Consider the following 19098-nt stretch of genomic DNA (forward strand, 5'->3'; position numbering starts at 1 on the left):
TTTCACTCTCGTCTACTCGTGTTTCAGTCTTTGATCTATAAGGAAACAAATGAACATATGAAATATTGTTCTCTGAAAAGTATTGGAATGTGATCGAGGTGGGATTGGATAGAACCCTAAAAAATCTATGACGAAATTACAAGATATGCCAATGAAAGAGTTCGAATCGATTAAATTCCGAGAAATTTGCAGACCAATTGAAGATAATTTACCCAAATGAAGTCGCGGATGCTTGAACGGATTGAACACCATTCTTCGAAACCCCTGAATTGGGTATCTGCAAGTTCCAGTTCTTCCACATTGGAGGACGAAATGGAGTGATCGGTTTACAAGATTTTGACAAAGATGTAGCGGAGATGGCAGGAGAAAAGGGGATTCTGAGTAGCGTAGCCTCCATGGAAAGTAAACAATGAAGAAGTGAATCACATATAAAGAAAAACAAAAAGGGGTTGGTGGTAGAAGTGGCAGTGCCCCAAATCGGATGGGATCGAGTCAAACAAGTCAAAACCGGTTCGATTTCAAACCGGAAGATAATCATGCCTATAGAAATCGGATTGACTTGACACCGGTTTAGGGGAAACCGGTTCGGAAAAAACAGGCCAAATTGAAAATATTTTCACTCTGTTTTGTTGTTTATAATTGCTCTTCTCTGGTAACGATAGCCCATTAAATTGAAAAACAGGCCAAACCGGTTCGGAAAAAGCGTATGCTTTTGTATTTGGCCCAAGGAGACATCAAAAATAAATAATTAATGTGGCAGTGAGTAAACTCCGAAAGCATTACTACATGAGGCATAAGGCTTTTTTTTTTTTTTTTTTTTTTTTTCATAAATATAGATAAAACATTAAAATAATACCTATTCAAACATAAAAACATTAAACATAGTGCTTTTTTGTTTTGATTAGTCGTCCTTTTATTGTTTGGATTTAATCATCATCCTTCATGTCGCGTAATTTTGATTCATATGCAAGTTTCTATAAGATAAATGGTATTTATATTCCCATCACTATTTCTCGTTTAACCCTCAACAACTCGTAACCATTTTATATTCATTCAACGCCAGCTAAGTAGTCTTTGAAGCATATGCATACTTCCAACGGCAAAGTGGTAAGTTTTGTTCTTCTAGATTATATAACAAGGCCACTAACACGAAAAACAAATTCCAAAGCTATTGTAGAAGTTTGAACGGTTAATACATTACGGACCATAGCGGCTAGAATCGGAAATTAGGATTCCGTATTTTTACACACAGGCAAAATATCAAAATTCTCAAACTCTATATTTATATGTACCAAAAAGTCGGATCCAATATACCTTTCAAGTTGGCTACTAGGAGTGCTAGACCGAACTTGTTTGATATTTTCATTTCTGAAAGTATTATAGTGTCAAATTGTTTAGCTATTATCATGAAAAGCAGATCCAGATGTCCCTAAATTTCGCATCATGTCATGAATGTTTGTTGAATCGTATTTTGTTAAATAAAACATTAGACAAATTTTGAAAAACTTTATTAAAATTTGATATTTCTTTTGAATCATAATCTTAATATTTTTCTAATAAACCCAAATCATAAGAATAAGAAATGATATAATCAACCCAGCCAACATTTATAGTCATGTTCAAAACCGCGACACAATTTATAATGGGAAGCATACTTTTGAAATATTTCATAAACTTGCCCTTCATTGGTTTCACCATTTTCAAACATGTCACTCCACATTTCAATCTCATTTTTTTTTTTTTTCAAACACATTAAAAATATTTGATTTAAAGTTAAACGACTTGGAGGATAATAAATTTGTGACTCAAAAACAGCTGCATTTTTTTAAAACTCCAAGCATTTTTGGAAACAATTAAGTTGGAGAGTATATCAACTCGATTTTGGATAAGGCATAATTCGATTACGTTCCACAAGGTTGTCATGAAATATTTTAAAGTATCTTTTTGATGTAAACCACATTCAAACATGTTACAAGTGCAGTTCCATCGAGTAGGTATATCTCAGTTCGGACCTAAGAAAAAGGCATTCACATCGATACAAAACTTAATATATTTATGATATCAAACGTTAATATAATAAAAATATCACAAAGCATTTGCTTGACAGTTTTTTTTGACCTTCAAAGCATTTGCTTGACAGTTTTTTTACACCTTCAACGTTGTTATTCAATGCATAATCAAATGATATAGAAAAAACTTTGCCTTGTAGTTTATAAGTTTTAATCACATAAGTTATGATTCTATAAAGAAAATTCAATGGTAAATTACACGAATCGTTTCTCGCGCAGGTGCTAAAAAGCATGTATAATCTATATTTTCAAAAATTAACTCGGACCGTCGCGCATATCATTAAAAGTTTCACACTTCATCCCTACGGACATAAAAATATTATTTTGCCCTTAATAAATTCTTTTTTAATTTACTTTTGTTTATTTATCATTTCTAGATTAAAAAAATATTAAAATATTTTTAAAAATTATAAAAGTTCATTTTCTTTTATAATTTCTTTTTACCCCTCTTTGAAGCTCGAACGACACCACGAGATGTTGCTCTCACTTTCATTTTCTTTGTATTGGTTGCTTTGATCATCCTCTTTTCTAATTAACATCACACCTTCCATGAAAATCAAATCTGATAACTCAGTTTCTCTAAAATCTAAACACCAATATTTCCCACAGTTCACTCTATTATTGCATTATCATCAAGATTGTTGGAGAAACCCTATTTTTGGTTACTCACTTTGGGAAATTCGATTATTCCTTCGATTAATCTGTGAACTTTGGTGTATGTATAATGTGATATATAGTTTGAGAAATGAATACTGATTGAATGAAGAGTTTCAAAGCTCTTGATATGAAAGAAGAGACTGATGTTCCCGAACTTACTGTTAGAATTATGAGTAAGGTAAAAAACTTGAATGATGTCGCTAACCTATATATGGAGACTAGTAAGTTCTCATTCTTAATTTCATATATGTTGGATCCCACCAAAAATGATCCATAAACAAAATCCAAAATTCACCCCCATTGGAATTGAATCATGAAAAATCCCAAAAATAGATGGTTTCCGAATTTGATGCTTTAATTGAGTTTCCATCATACCGAAGACGAAAGAGAACATCCCTTACTTTGTTACTAATGCCTAATGCTTTCAACTAGATTTCTAGATGTTGGTGCTTCAATCGGGTTTCGGGACTCGATGATTTATATGGGAGGAATCAACCCGCTTATTATCGTTAGTTTATTTGAGTGTTGGAATCAGATCCAGTGATGGAAGGAAGGTGCAGGGTATCAACTAGTGGTTCGAGAGCTTGTAAATCGGGTGTCGATTATCCTCTTCTTGTGACACTCTCTAATTTTCAAAACCAAAAAGAACTTTCTTTACACTTTAAAAATCATGATACTTCATTGACTTGCCACGTCGTGATGGTCCTTCACCATGTCATGGTCCCTAAAGGACAAAACAGACGATCTGACCCCCAGTCGCCACAGTGTGGTGACCTGACACCACGTTATGGAAACAGGGTTCCAAACAACTTAATTGATTAAGATGTTTTCTTCAACCTCTCGAGCTACAAAGCTCAGATCTCACTAAAAACATGATCTAGAAGGATAATGTTTCTAATTTTGCCCCTAAGGACCAAAAATCAAACCCTAGGATCCATAAGGCATGAACTTAATCGTTAAGCATTTATTCCTTTAAATATGAAGTCTATCTTCTCCTATAGTGTTTATAACACCAAAACTAACCTAGAAGTTGATGCTTTATAGACATGCATGTCCAATGCATGTCTTGAATTCATATTAGGTCAAAATAAGGGTTTTATGCCCTAAATCCCATGCATGGATTGAAAACTCAACCAAACTCCATATCCAAGTCACAAACTATACCAAATGCCCTAGAGATTCATAAAGTTGCAAACTTTTTGAGATCTCATCATCTCAACAAATAAGAACAAGAAGTTTATGGGACAAAACTCAAGATCTAACTGTTAGGTTTTAGTATACTACAACATCCTATGGTGCACATACAACCCTAAATGCTTTGGATCTATGTTTTCTCTAATTATACATGCAACATTGTTTCCAAAGCATTAAGCCTACAACTAGCATACAAATGTCATAAACAACATAAAATACTAGTTAGGAGTTTACCTTTTTATGTAGCTTGTAGAACTTGTTGTGTTTGGCCTTTAAGAACTTATCACCAATAGTATGAATGCCTCAAATGGAATCACAACACACCTAGGACAAATGATGACTTTTGAGAGAATATCCTAACACCAAAATTGGCTTAATGACCTCCAAGAACACTAGTGTGTCATTTTGGATGCAAAGGGACTTCTTATATAGTGCGGAAAGATTAGGGTTACACCATGTAAACCCTAATGTGTGTGACCTTCCATATTCCTTAGGCTCCATAGGTTTAAACCTCCATGGATCATCCATGAGTTGTCACATAGGTTTAGCCCAACCTAAGGAATCATGGATCATTGGCCCACACCATAAGAATGCATGATTTACCAAATCAACTCCTTATATTTAATTAGTCTCTTTTGATAATTCTTGATCAATACTAATTAAATAATATGATTTCATATTAATATATTAGAACTTATAATAAATTAACAAATCATAAATAACCTCTTCTCAAAAGTCCATCCTATCAAATTGTCCTGGTGAAATGCAACTCAAATAGACCATGCTACTCTCGGGTCAAGTACGTACCAGTTATAGTTATGGGCTTAGACACCTAATCCAACAGTCTCCCATTTGGATAAATCTAATAACTATTATTGAAAGTATGAATCTACAACCTGACTAGCAATTGTAGCTCTTAAAAGTCGTTATCAAACTCTGACCTGGTCAATGACGCGTCCATTAGATAAGGGATCATATATTCCTCCATTCTAGATATCATATGGAGTGAGACATGGATTATAATCATTCTCTTTGTCCATATGTTGTTTCCTGATTTCCGATTTATGAAGACCGACTAATTGAACAAACCAAATCAGTTCAGGCTTGGCCAAGCACTTAGGGGTGTCATCATTAAATCATTGAGGAGACCACATATATCTCTTTTATCCCTCATTGGGTAAAAGGGAATGGATAAACTTCGACTCAAATGCTTGCTTGTACTTACTCATCAAGTTACACACAATAATATGTTTTATAACACTAAGTTACTGGTGCGTTTACATACGTCAATGTGCAACCGACGTGTAAACTACAACTCACATGTCTTGGTTTCAAGAATATAAGATATTATCATCTCACAATCACTCGTGATAAAATCCATGAAGTGATTCAGATGATGTGGGTTGAATCCAATACTCAAATCTTATTCCAGGATTACTCATGAACACTACAACTATGTTTAAAACACCTAGACAAACTACAAACTCATTCATGATAGTCTTGCCTCAATAGCTACTTCCAAAGTATGATCGACTGTGGATGGTTTGAATAACCTAGTTATTCGAGAAGTCAAAACATGCAAAGTGAAACACAAGAATAATACTAGTCCTATATGGCCCCAAAACTTTTGAGTGCCATATTGATTACTCATTATTCATTATATAATGTTTCGAATAATTAACTTAATACTTGAATTAAAAAAATAGATGTCCCATGCTCCAAGCATGCACACTATGTTTATCTATGATCCTTACTTTGTGAAATAGATCAATTGACAACATTTCAATGATGTTCATTTCACAATTCCAAATCCTTATTGTAAATGTAAGATTACTAAACTCTTTTCATTTACTGTAATATGTTAGATTCTAAACTTATATGAAATGATCCTCTTGTAATGACTATGCACAAAAGTCACAGAGACTTGGCAACAAACATTACAAAGCATTCCAACGAAGAGCAATTCCATGGAAACGAAGTCTCAAATTCAAAGTACATTCCTTTGAACATCCTTCTTGCATTAAGTTTTCTAATCTTACACAGATTTAAAGAATAGCTTCCACTTATGGAAATATTTCCATATTCCCATTTTGACTATCACTTCTGAACAAGAGTTGCATCTTTTTAGAATATGTCAATATGGTCCATCCTTTTTTATACTTCTAACTACAAGCGACCAATCCTTATCGAACCTTCCTTTTCCCTCTTAATGCCCTAGGCATTTGGAAATTTTAGAACAAATAAATATTATAGCACATGTAATCGATCCTATATCTGAAGCATATTAAACACGATTCATGATGTCTAACATAAACACATGATACTTGACCAATCTTTTGCTAAAATATTTCTATTTGCCATGTTCTCATAATTCGAATTATGAAGAGGGATGTCGTAATTATAAACGAATTTTGAATACGCAATTAATATTAAAATCTCACAATCTAAGCTTTTAGATTTGAAATGAATTGAAGTATGAATCCCTCTCCCTTAATTATAGCAAAACAACTTTTCAAATCCTGCATCTTTGTAGATTGAAACTTTTGTTTTCTATAATTAACATTGCTAACTTGCAACACTTACCATAATAATTATGCTCCCACTAGCGTAATAATTATTATCTTACTAACATAACACTTATGCTTCCACTAGCGTTGACATGTTTTTAGAATTTAGTTAGACTTCTAGAAATCAATACTTACTGACTTCCTTCCAAAGTTCAGATTTCTAATACGAGATGATTCGATAAGACTTTATCTAAGCTTCTCAAACTCATACACCTTTCCTTAGATATTACACATGTGTGTCTAAATAATTTTAGAACTTATAACAATAAGTCTCAAATGTTTAGACCTTTTTCCATTTCTTACAATTCGAACTATAAAGAGGGATGTTGTAATCATAATCGAATTTGAGAGTGCAAGTACCACAACTGCTATCTCCTTAGAATCTACTTAGTGAAAGCGTTTCCTCACAATCATTTTCATGAAATGGAGAGAAACCTTATGACACTTAGATTTTATAGTGTATGTGTTCCTATCCATGTGAATTTTTCAAAACCATAATCACAAGAAAAGGTTAGTGAAAAATCCAAACCCTATGGACTGATCTTGTTCAATCTTAATTTTTTGCCACTTGGCAGCACAAGGGCCTACCATTGCTTCCAGGTTGTTATGTAACCAATTGAGAACTTTCATAACTCAAATGCATAGTCAACTTTAACTGGAATGGGCATTGAAACAAGAATATGTCGACACGATAGGTTACAACCTCAAGTTGTGTGCTAATGATTAACAATAGGTTTTATTCTTGATTAGTTCTTGAAACTTGTTAAGATCTTTAAGACTCCCACTGACCTTTTGACATATAAGACCCTCTTGTTAAGAACCAATCCTTGACAAACAAATATTCAAGAGTTAGCGCGTATTCTAATCAAGACTAACAATTCACATAATTGGCCTTAGTTGATCTTTGTTTTTTCCAAAACATCACAACTTACCACTTTCAAATGTACAAGAGTAGAAAACATTTTACTCTACATTTGATAAGTTTTATAAACTTTTCTTAAGATTATGTCACTCAAGACTCAATCTTGGAGTATGACACTAATACTTGATTTGGAACGAAGTATGATTCAACTTTTTGATTTAACCATTCCAAAAATTCACGATTCCTCTTCTTAGTCATAGAAAATGCACTAAGATGACCTTAGAGGATCAATTGAACCATGATACTAAAGTACTCTCCCATCTTTTCAGATTGGAGAAACTTTTATCTTTCTGGCTAATTTGATTCTTCTTATTCGTTTTGTCTTACATTGAAACTTTTCTAATGTTCAAAATTATACTTGAACTTGTAAGCATAACCATATTTACCAAACTTTAGTAAATCATGAAAAATAGTCTTATCGTTCTTGGAGGTGGACCTGACTAGCACACACCCAGTGTACCCGATCCCTTAGTCCTTCACTTGACTCACATATATATATGAATTAGGAATTAGTCTTAATTTACCAAAGATAAGGGTTCTCATTCATCACACACTACAAGTTACATGATTCTAAGTTTCTATCCAACTGAAACTTGGGTGATGAGAATCTTTCCTTATTTGGTAAATTTTGACACCACCACAAATGAAAGAATCAAATTCATATTGCTAAAATAGAAACATACAAACATCAATTTTCACAAATGTCATTGCAAGGAGATATAATAAAATAAAATAAAATAAAATTTTATTTATTTATAAAATGCAAAAAACTTTTACTTACAATGCAATTACAAATGCAAAATTTTTTATTTATTACAAAGCAATCTATCACAACTCTTAAGCAGCAGCTCAAAAATCCGATCATTGAACCATGCGATTTGTAACTTCCAAAATTTTAGGTATTATATTTATTCTTTTTATTTTGAGTTTTGAGGAAAAACTTGGCGAGTCGGTGCATAGACTCGCCGAGTAGAGACGCGATTTCTCATCCGGATTAATGACCGGACTCGACGAGTCGCATTGGTGGACTCAACGAGTCAGTGTTGTTTAATGAAAACCTAATTTCTCGGGTTTGGGTCCTATTTAAAGGGCCTTATGGCCGTCATTTGTGCTCACCAGCCCCCAGAGCGAAACCCTAGTGCACTTGAGCGTTTGGAGTGAGAGAAGGAGCCATTATCAACCTTGGAGGTGTTTTCTAGCAAGGGAAAGGAAGTTTTAGCCAAGAGGAAGCAAGAGGAACAACTTCCTGAAGAGGTCCAGAACATCACATTTAAGGTAGCATTTTCGAACCCTTTTTTGTTGAGGTGATGTTCATGTTATTTAGGGTTTATTGAGCCCTTTTGTGGCTAGATCTAGTGCCCATTTGGTCCCTTAAGCGAGTTAGGTTCTGGATCTGGACCCTTGGAGGTCCAGAGTGTCCCTTTGTCCAAGATTTTTATGAATGGAGGTTTTGGTTTGGGATCTTTGTGTTTGAGGTGAAAACACCATTTATGAGTCATTAGGTGTGATATGAGCACTAATACATGAACTTTACGTGATAAATAAGCTTAGAAGGACTAGATCTATGAATTAGTGGAACAGATCTGACCTTAGAAGGACGTTTGGGGTTGTGCATGGAATGCACTCGCCGAGTCCATTGGCAGACTCGACGAGTTGGTGCGGGTTGTTCATAGATTTCGAACCAGGGGTTGAGTAACCGAGTTGGGTGAGTGACTCAGTGAGTTGGAAGGGACTCATAGGAAATGGGGTCCTCGTAGGGACTCGGCGAGTCCACGCCAGACTCGGCGAGTTGGGGTTGACCATTGACCATTGACCAGAGTTGACCGGTGTTGACTTGATAGGGTTAGTCAACCATAGTTGGGAAAGTGTTAATTAGATATGTATTGTGTTATAGGAGGACTATAGCTCGAGAGATCGAGCACTAGTGATTTCAGGGATTTACGAGTTGCCAAGTTACGCGAGGTGAGTCTTCTCACTATACTTTACCTTGAGTAGGTAAATAGAGTTATGTGATACAATGCTTTATATATATTGTTTGTTGTACTGCATTCTTCTATGTGATTTATGATGTGCATGCTTGTAGAGTTAGAACTTGAGGGTTCACAGAGTTTGGGTGCACGGACCCACAGAGTTATAGCCTCAAGTGGCTAATATGTGTTATATGTGGTATTTTGGGGAACTTGCTAAGCTTTGTGCTTACAATGTTTTGTGTTATGTGTTTCAGGTACTAGTGAAGATCGCAGGAAGGCACCGGCTTGATCAGTACACACACATGATTTTTATGATACGAGATCTTGGGATATTGTTATATGTTATACATTGAGTTTCAAACAATGGTGTTTTATGATTTACAAATGAATTATGTTTTTTATAAATGCGAAAAATTGTTTTGGAAATTTACGGTGTTACACGATTGAAATCCATCTTCGCGACCAGATTCAGTATACTCTTCCTTTAAGCTTCCTTCCTTTTGCATGATCCTACAAAACATCAAAATGCAACCTTGTCACATCATGTATTAAGAATCAACAATTAGGAACTTAATAGAGTTAGATAGTGGACTTACCTGAAGCAGAACCATACAATCTGACTAAAGTTCTCAGGTAGTCAGGGCAGTTTCGATTCCAATGTCCCTTTCCTTGGCAATAGAAACAAACAGGCTCATTGGGAATAGCATATGGAATAATCTCAGATTTGGCCTTTCCCTTATGATCAAAACTTTTATCATGGCCAATTCCTTTCCTTTAGGAGAAGAAATCAGTTTTGGGATATCCATGTCATTGCCCATGTCAGCTTGAGAGGTAGATCTTCTAGTCAAATTTTCTTGACCATTGCGTCAAATCTTTGTTGATTTAGCAGCAATCAGCAAATAAGTAAGATCAATAAGGGTCATGTTGTGATTTGTCACATAGTTGTCTTTAACAAACTCACTATATGACTCAGGAAGTGACTGAAGAACCCAGTCAATAGCCAACTTCCTTAGGAACACGACACCCAACATTCGCAGCCTGTCAATGTATGACTTAATATCAGAGACATGTGCACACACAGACTTTCCATCCTTGTGTTTGTTATCCAATAGGGCTTGAGTGACCTTGAACTTTTCAAGTCTTTGAACTTGTGGGTTAGGGAGAATAATCAGAGGAGCTGGAGGAAGTGAAGTATGATTTCCACTTCCACGATCCAATTGTGAAACATCATCTTCAAGAGGAAAACTTGTTCCAAGAGATTTGGGGAGACCATAGTTGTCTAAACTAGACATCTACAATGGGATTAATTCAAGTTAGTTGACCTAAGTCCTTAATATAACACCGGAATGAAATATTAAGGCTAGGAACCAACACAATATTTTATAATTCGGATTAGGGATGTTGTAATCCGAATGCAAAATATTTGAAGGTAGGTAAATGACGATTTACCAATTTCCACCATGAAAGACGAAACTGATCATTAGGTTTTAAATGGATTGAAATTCCTAGATCCGTTGAGATTCATTGAACTTTTCAATGGCATGTTTAAATCCTGATTGTGCCCTTCAAGTTTGTGACTAGATGCCGAGGATCACAAACAAGGTGTGAATAACCATGCAAATTAGCTTGCTACACTCAATATTACAACCACCTAATCAATGTGTCGGTTAACCATACACGCTCCATTGATCTATGATTAGCATCAATTTACCCTTTTCCATACACTGTCAGTCCCAAATTAGTGTGCCGATTAACCACACACACTCCACTAACGCCTTAACAAGGTGCAAAGTGCAATTTCATGGGTTAGCACCAAATTTACCTTTTCCTAAGTAACTAGGATTGGGAATTTATAAGTGTTTAGTTACTTAGTATTTCGTTATACATTTAAATGTCCTGTCAAACCCGTTTGGTTAACGACCATCCACCAGTCAAGGAAGTGGTGTTTGAGAGTGGACACCCATTAAAGTGTCATTTTATAGGCAGTATACTTATACCCCCCCCCCTTATATACCTGCTTCGTGAGTGAGGCCTACTAACGGTAAGACTGACTTTATTCTTATACATATATAAATATTAAACCTATAATATTATAATAGTATAATGATTGAATTTTAACTTTTAAAACTCTAGGGTTTGGAACTAAATGTTTCAAAGTAAGACTTTGCATTTACAAATTCCAAAACTTGAGGGAAAGTTTTGAACTATTCAAAAACTTTTGGTATCCATAACTTAGGAGTTTAATATAGGTTTTATGAAAAGACTTTTGAAATTCCATAACTTGAGAACATGTCATGGAGTTTATAAAAACATTTATGTAAAAGACTCTTCAAGTTCCATAACTTGAGGACAAGTTATGGAAGACATAAAACCATTTAAGATGACATTTAAAAATGAGACCTTTCATTTTCCATAACTTGATGACAAGTTATGGATTTCACCAAAGACAATGTAACACCCCATCTGTTAAATAATTAAATGGATAAAATTAATAAACGAATAGAGACCCTAAATCCGTAATAAGTTATCAGTGTTTGTCCTAAGGAGCTAAATGACGTAAATTCGGAAAATTTGGGATCTTTATGGTAATAATTGGATTTTAGTGGTAATAAATTATGGGCAGCAAGAACTAAAGAGTAAAATGGGGTTTTGGATGGTAATGATTTGAGAAGGAAGGACTGAATATGTCGTAATTGAGATCTTGGGAATTAAGAGGTAATTTCTGGATTTGTTTTGCAAAAGATTCTCAAAGCGGAGGACTGTTTGGGTAAATTATAGATCTTAGTTTAAATTGAATTGAAGGTGAAAGGGTGAATCATGTAGGCGACCTAACATCAGGGACTATTTATGCCTATCTGTAAAAAAATTAAGCATCTGGTCCCCTTGATTAGCGACAGAGTGTGTGGGAGGGAGCCGTCTCCTGTTTTTTTTGTGGCTTCATCTGTATCATCGGGTTATATAAAGAATAAACCCTTAGATGGAATGAAGAATATGTATGTTCACTGGCGGCGAGAGAGGGTGGGAGACATCGAAGCTGTGAGTGAATGTTGTGAAAGAAGAACTGTGAGGACGGAGCTGCCATTGTTGGGTTTCTTCGCCAGTCGGAACTCTTACTGGAGCGTTATGTGAGACAAGGAGGTGGGGATATTTTAGCGAGAATGGGATCATTCCTTCAGCTCCAAATCTGATCGACACCGTGAACTAGGTGGGGAGGTGTTCCCGATGATTGCATCGTTCACTGGCATTGCGTGGGCCTTCAGCGAATTCTGTATGTTCTACAGAGCAATGAAGGTATGTAAGACTCATTTCATCCTCCGATTTCTTATCTAGCTTTGGTGACTTTGATTAGAGAGAAATTGATTGACGGGTTCTAATCCCGTTTTCTTGGCCTAACTTTTTTCCGGCGACTGTCTTGGGACCTCCAGCAACATCCGTAAGGGAGAAGGTGAGTTGCTAGTCTTCGATATCCATAAAGAATGAGATGAATCGATAACAGTTAGGGTGTACGTCTGCGTGATTCTTAACTTGGTTGTGGAGCTTGCCTTTCTGATGAAGGAGGATTCGGCAACCACTGATGGATGCTCTATTGTGCAACCTGGAAGATAGGTATGATTGGACTCTCGCTGGGCTTTTAAGGGGTTAGTATGTATCATGTTATGTAGTCGGCTGGTGGCATGTTTTGGGTTATGCGAAGTTTGGCTATCGGGTTAAAAGGATTATTCTATGAAGGGGCATAATTAGTAAATGAGGTATTATCAAATTATCAGAGTCTTTTAAATTCATGAGTCGATGCTATCCCCTGGTGATTAATGAAATGAATATTATTCACGAAATATATATATATATATATATATATATATATATATATATATATATATATATATATATATATATTGAGATCTATAATTTGGATTATCAATAACTTTATTTATTATTATATGGATGTGCTAGTTTTAGAATTGCCAGGACTCGCATTTTTGGATCATTGGAGTTGAATTATGAATTAGATCCAACCACACCGTATGTTTGACCGAGTGGAGTGATGGACTTAATGAATTAAGTCTTTAATGGGTTAAGTAGGAATACTTAACCCTAATCAGCATTTCCTATAAGAAACCCTAATTATTGTTTGGACCTTGAGTTAGGCTATATATGAGCCTTTATGATTATGAGATATTGGACCAAGAATAAGTGGTTAGGCTAACGCAAGACCATGTAGAGACTTGGGCCCAATTGGGAAAATTGGGCCATAGTTGGGGCCTAGATGGTTGTATGATATTGGGCCCTAGAATGATACATGTTGGACTGGACTGATCAATTGGGCCATATGATGGACTTTGATCCCTAGTTTACTTTGGGCCTATGGATTGGGCCTTGGGCTTGGGTAAGCCAAGCTAGGGGTAATGTAGTAATTATCCAAAGCATGTATTTTTAGTTATGTGTTAGAACCCAATTATTAATTGGGTGTTATTTGGTGTTGACAGTTCGGGAATCTGTCAGCCAGCAGCTGGGGTGGAGTCTGCGGGACTTCAGCAGTGTGGGATTGTGTCTGCGGGACTTCAGCAGTGTGAGGTGAGTTTCCTTCCAGTAGGAACGGGTCTAAGGCCACAATGCCGACCCGTTTAGTAGCAATAGTTTCCGGATTTTGGTCCGATGCAGTTGTTAGTTTGTTTGATGCCTTCGTGGCTCAGACAGGATTTATGTGTTAAGTGTTATGGGCTACGGCCTGACGTAGTATGCAGTATATGAGTTTATGATCATGTGTGTTATGCTATTTGATATGTGTTTTTGTTATGCTATGCTATGCTATGCCCAGTCAGTTCTGGACTTCGGTCTGATGCAGTTAGTTCCGGACTTTGGTCCGATGCAGTTAGTCCCGGACTTCGGTTCGATGCAGGGGACAAGGTCCCAGTCAGTTCCGAACTTCGGTCCGATGCAGGTAGTTCCGGACTTCGGTCCGATGCAGGGGACAAGTTCCCAGTCAGTTCCGGACTTCGGTCCGATGCAGTTTTCGGGCTTCGTCCCAATGTAGTGGGCAAGGCCCAACATGTGTTTATATGTTATTGTATGGTATGTGGTAGTTTGGGGGAGCTCACTAAGCTTCGTGCTTACAGTTTCAGTTTTGGTTTCAGGTACTCAGTTTTCAAAAGAGGAGCTCGGGAAGATTGCAGTGCACACACCATTTGTTCAGCCTGGGATGTTTATACTCTGATATATTTGACAGTTGTTATAATATTTTGAGATACATTGCTTATGATTTCTATATGAGGTTTATTGACTATGGTTTTATCATTAAATTAAACGAAATTTTCATACTGTGTTTTTGGGATGTTACAGACAATTAGATCATAAATTCCAACTAACAAAGTCAAACAATTTGCCTATGATCTAATTAAACTCATAAGTTAAGGTAATTCATATCAAACAAATTTCAAAAAATTAGCCTAATAATATAAACTAATAAAAATCATGAAATTTTGACAATTATCTTTTATTTAGATGAGATCATCATTATCATATCAACAAAATCAGATTTTATGAACTAAAACATTTTGTAGTAATGATTCTAATCCAAAACAGACCAAAAACTCGAAAAACTGATGTCTGGACAGGCAACTCGTCGACCCCATACTGGACTCGATGAGTCTAAGGCAAACTTCAACCTACTCGTCGAGTACAAGAATGGACTCGTCGAGTACAAGAATTGACTCGTCGAGTAGGGCTATCAGACAACAATTTTTAGCTTTGAAAATTAACACATTGCATCAAATATAAAAGAAAACAATCCATGGCTCTGATACCAGTGTTAGGTTTTAGTATACTACAACATCCTATGGTGCACATACGACTCTAAATTCTTTCGATCTATGTTTTCTCTAATTATACATGCAACATTGTTTCCAAATCATTAAGCCTACAACTAGCATACAAATGTCATAAACAACATAAAATACTAGTTAGGAGTTTACTTCTTTATGTAGCTTGTAGAGCTTGTTGTGTTTGGCCTTTAAGAACTCAGCACCAATAGTATGAATGCCTCAAATGGAATCACAACACACCAAAGACAAAGGATGACTTTTGAGAGAATATCCTAACACGGAATTAGGCTCAATGATCTCCAAGAACACTAGTGTGTCATTTTGGATGCTATAAGGCTTCTTATATAGTGTTACACCATGTGAACTCTAATGTGTATGGCCTTCCATATTCCTTAGGCTCCATGGATTTAAACCTCCATGGATCATCCATGGGTGTCACATAGGGTTAGCCCAACCTAAGGAATCATGGATCATTGGCCCACACCATAAGAATGGATGTTTTACCAAATCAATCCCTTATACTTAATTAGTCACTTTTGATCACGAAATTAATTCCAAATTAATTTTTTATTAATACTAATTAAATAATATGATTTCATATTAATAGATTAGAAATTATAATATATTAACAAATCATAAATCACCTCTTCTCAAAAGTCCATCTTATCAAATTGTCCTGGTGATATGCAACCCAAATGGACCATGCTACTCTCGGGTCAAGTATATAACAATTATAGTTATGGGATTAGACACCTAATCCAACACTAACAACCTAGCATGATAAAAATCGAGTCTTGGACAATTACAAAGGTCTAGAAGAGTTCCAAGGCGAAGAATAGAGACTTTCTTGCTTGATCTTTGCTTCATTCTTCCTCCTTCTTCCTTCTTTAGATTCAAGGAACACAAAAACTAGCTCAATAATGGAGGAAAGTGATTAGGGTTTTCTTTAAGGATTGAGGGGGGCTGATGGAGGCTGAGGACGAACAAACCCTAGGCTCCTCATTCCTTTAAATAGGGAGCAAACCCGGAAAAATAAGGTTTTCATATCAGCCGTTCACCACATCGTGGCCAATACTGCCATGTCGTGGTGGCTTAAAAAAACACGCAAATCCTTCTCACCTCGCCATATTGTGGTGGTGCCTCCACCATGTCGTGGAAACTGTAAAAATGATAATTTCAATTACAAATAAAGTACCTTAAGATCCGGGCGTTGCCACTCTCCTCCAATTGAATTAGACTTCGTCCTCGAAGTCCGCCACCTCACATAATTTGGGGTAATGCTCTCTTATCTTGTCCTTTGGCTCCCACATCCATTCTGAACCCTTTCAGTGCTGCCACTATATCTTCATGAGATCCACAACCTTGTTTCACAGAGTCTTCATCCTCCTATCAAGGATCACCACCGTTCTCTCTCTAGATAATTCAGGAGATCATCCACCTGGATGTCCTCCAATGGAACCACTGCATAATCATCAACCAAACACTTCCAAAATTGAGAGATATGAAAAGTGTTGTGAATCTGACTATGCTTTGTTAGATTAGGTGTCTAAGACCATAACTATAATTGGTATTTACTTGATTTGATAGTATCATGGTCCTTTTGGGTTACCTTCGCCTTAGAAACATAACAGGATGACTTTTGGAGAGAGAGGTTGAATTTATTATTTGGAATATTAAATTGATTTCTTAATGTACTATGAAAATAATATATTAATTGGAAATCATGTTATTTAATTAGTATTTAATCTTAAATTAATTTGGAATTAATTTTAGGTTTAAAGGAACTAATTACAAAAAAGGGGTTGTTTTGCAAATCATTGATAGTTGTGAAACTGGGCTGATGGACTCCTTAATTAGGAGTGGACGAAATTCTATAGGGAGGTTCTATAGATTTCTTCTAAGGCTCCCTAATTGAGGTTCATGGGTTGCTTAAGCCTTAAGCAGGAAATTAGGGTTCCCTCCAGAAACCCTAGTAGCCCTCAGGTATATAAAGACCCCATAGACTTGGGATTTTCAGCCAATGTTTTCTAAGAAGAAACCGTAGCCTAAATTCTAAGTGCTTCACTCCTTTCTCCTTTCATCCTCTTGCTAGTAGTGTTTGTGAGTTATTAGAGGTGCAATATTTGGGGCACTAAGCTTTCACGAGTCAAGGATCTACAAGGAATTCTTGTTATTACTACATAACAACCAACGTAATCATCAAAAATCTTTTTGTTATATGATTTTCAAAATTATATGTTAGATCTAGAGTTTATTGCTTTTGTATTAAATTGTATGTTCAAATTAGGGTTGCATGATCACATGGGATGTAGTTATGTTCAAAACCCATTAGTGGTATTAAAGCCAAGTTGTTTTTCAGTTGAATTTAATGCATATGTGAATTTTCCAAAGGAGGAGGGAACAAATTCGTCAATCTGTTCATCAAACTCGACGAGTTCATAATGGAACTCGACGAGTTGCACCTACACCTACTCAACGAGTGCATTGCAATAACTCGACGAATCGTGCTGTCAGATCCTTGATTTTTTGATTTTGATATCTTTGTTTGATTAGGATAATTACCAAATTCGTTTTAAATGTCTAAAATTGAATTTTTTTGAAAAATTAAATCTATATCCTTATTAAAATAAGAGATTTGGTCAAATTTTAAGATAAAGACAAAATTATTTAATTAATTTTATAATTTAAAATTTGATCTAGTATTTTTGAAAAGTTCTAAAAATTCCCCTTTGGTTTCGGAATTTAAAATTTAATTAAAAGTTTAATTTTGAAATCTTAAATGCTAGAACCCTAGTATTTTAAAAAGTTTTAGATACACCATTATACTATTATAATATTAAAAGTTTAATTTATATATATTTATAAGAAAGTCAATCTTACCGTTACTAGGGCTTATTCACGAGGTCGAGCTATAAGGCGGGTATAAGGAAATTGCCTATAAAATGGCGGTTGAATGGGTGTCCACTCTCACCCACCACTTCCTTGATTGGTGGAGGATCGTTAGCCGAACAGGTAGGATCGGACATTTGTTAGGTTTTATACAAACAATCCTATGTGTGCATACAACCCTAGTTTGGATCTATGTTTTCACTATAAGACATACAACTATATGAACACAAAATAAACCCTGGCATGCTTCTATGATTTTCGAAATTTACATAGAAGTGTAGAAAAACATACCTTTGTTGTTATATAGCAATAACAACTAGTTTCCTTGATCTCTTGAACTCTCTAGAACTCTTGAAAGCAAGCACCACAATTATAGTGCCTCTAATGGCTCACAAACACCTTGAAGCAAGAAGGCAACTAAGAGAGAGAAGGGAATGAAGCTAATTTCGGCCCTAGGGTTCCCTTGGAATCAAGTGGCCTTAAATTGAAGCATAGGGTATGTATTTATACTATAGGGTGCTAGGGTTTCAGTCAAAACCCTAATGGACAGCTTAGCCACCAAGCAGCCCAAGAAACCTTATGGAATGAGGCCTTGGACGAAAATATGATGATCCTTCATCATAATTTCGTTCCCCCTTAGTCCATTAGGTTTCCTAGCCCAAAACTCAACTATCACACATTTGACAGTTTATACCCCTTTATTTAATTTGTCTCTTTTAGTCACCAAATTAATTCCTAATTAATTTATGACTAATACTAATCAAATAAATATGATTTCTCCTTTAATATATTATTCTTATAATATATTAATAAATCATAATATCTCCTCTCTCATATCAAATTACCTTGTCAAGTTGCTTTGGTGAAGGCAACCCAAAAGGACCATGCACACTCGGGTCAAGTATATACCAAATATGGTTACTGACTTAGACATTAATCCAACAGTCTCCCACTTGGATAAGTCTAGTAACTATATCTCACGTATTACTTCTGTACCCGATAGCAATCGTA

At 35.6% G+C, this 19098-nt stretch overlaps 1 protein-coding gene across 1 annotated transcript in view; it reads right to left on the reverse strand.

The window, feature by feature from the left end:
* The window catches only part of CM1 (chorismate mutase 1), a 1761-nt gene extending 1323 nt beyond the window's left edge, over positions 1-438 (reverse strand). The window contains exons 1-2 of the mRNA XM_078992775.1: positions 213-438; positions 1-35 (exon numbers count right to left, since the gene is read on the reverse strand). The exon at positions 1-35 is cut by the window's left edge and continues 188 nt beyond it. Of these exons, the coding sequence (XP_078848901.1) occupies positions 1-35; positions 213-397 (220 nt within the window). The 5' untranslated portion in view covers positions 398-438. The remainder of the gene's footprint in view (positions 36-212) is intronic.
* Positions 439-19098: the final 18660 nt, after the last annotated feature.

This window comes from Lactuca saligna, chromosome 4, assembly GCF_052625555.1.
Source record: "Lactuca saligna cultivar CGN05327 chromosome 4, ASM5262555v1, whole genome shotgun sequence".
In the NCBI taxonomy this organism is placed as follows: Eukaryota; Viridiplantae; Streptophyta; class Magnoliopsida; order Asterales; family Asteraceae; genus Lactuca; species Lactuca saligna.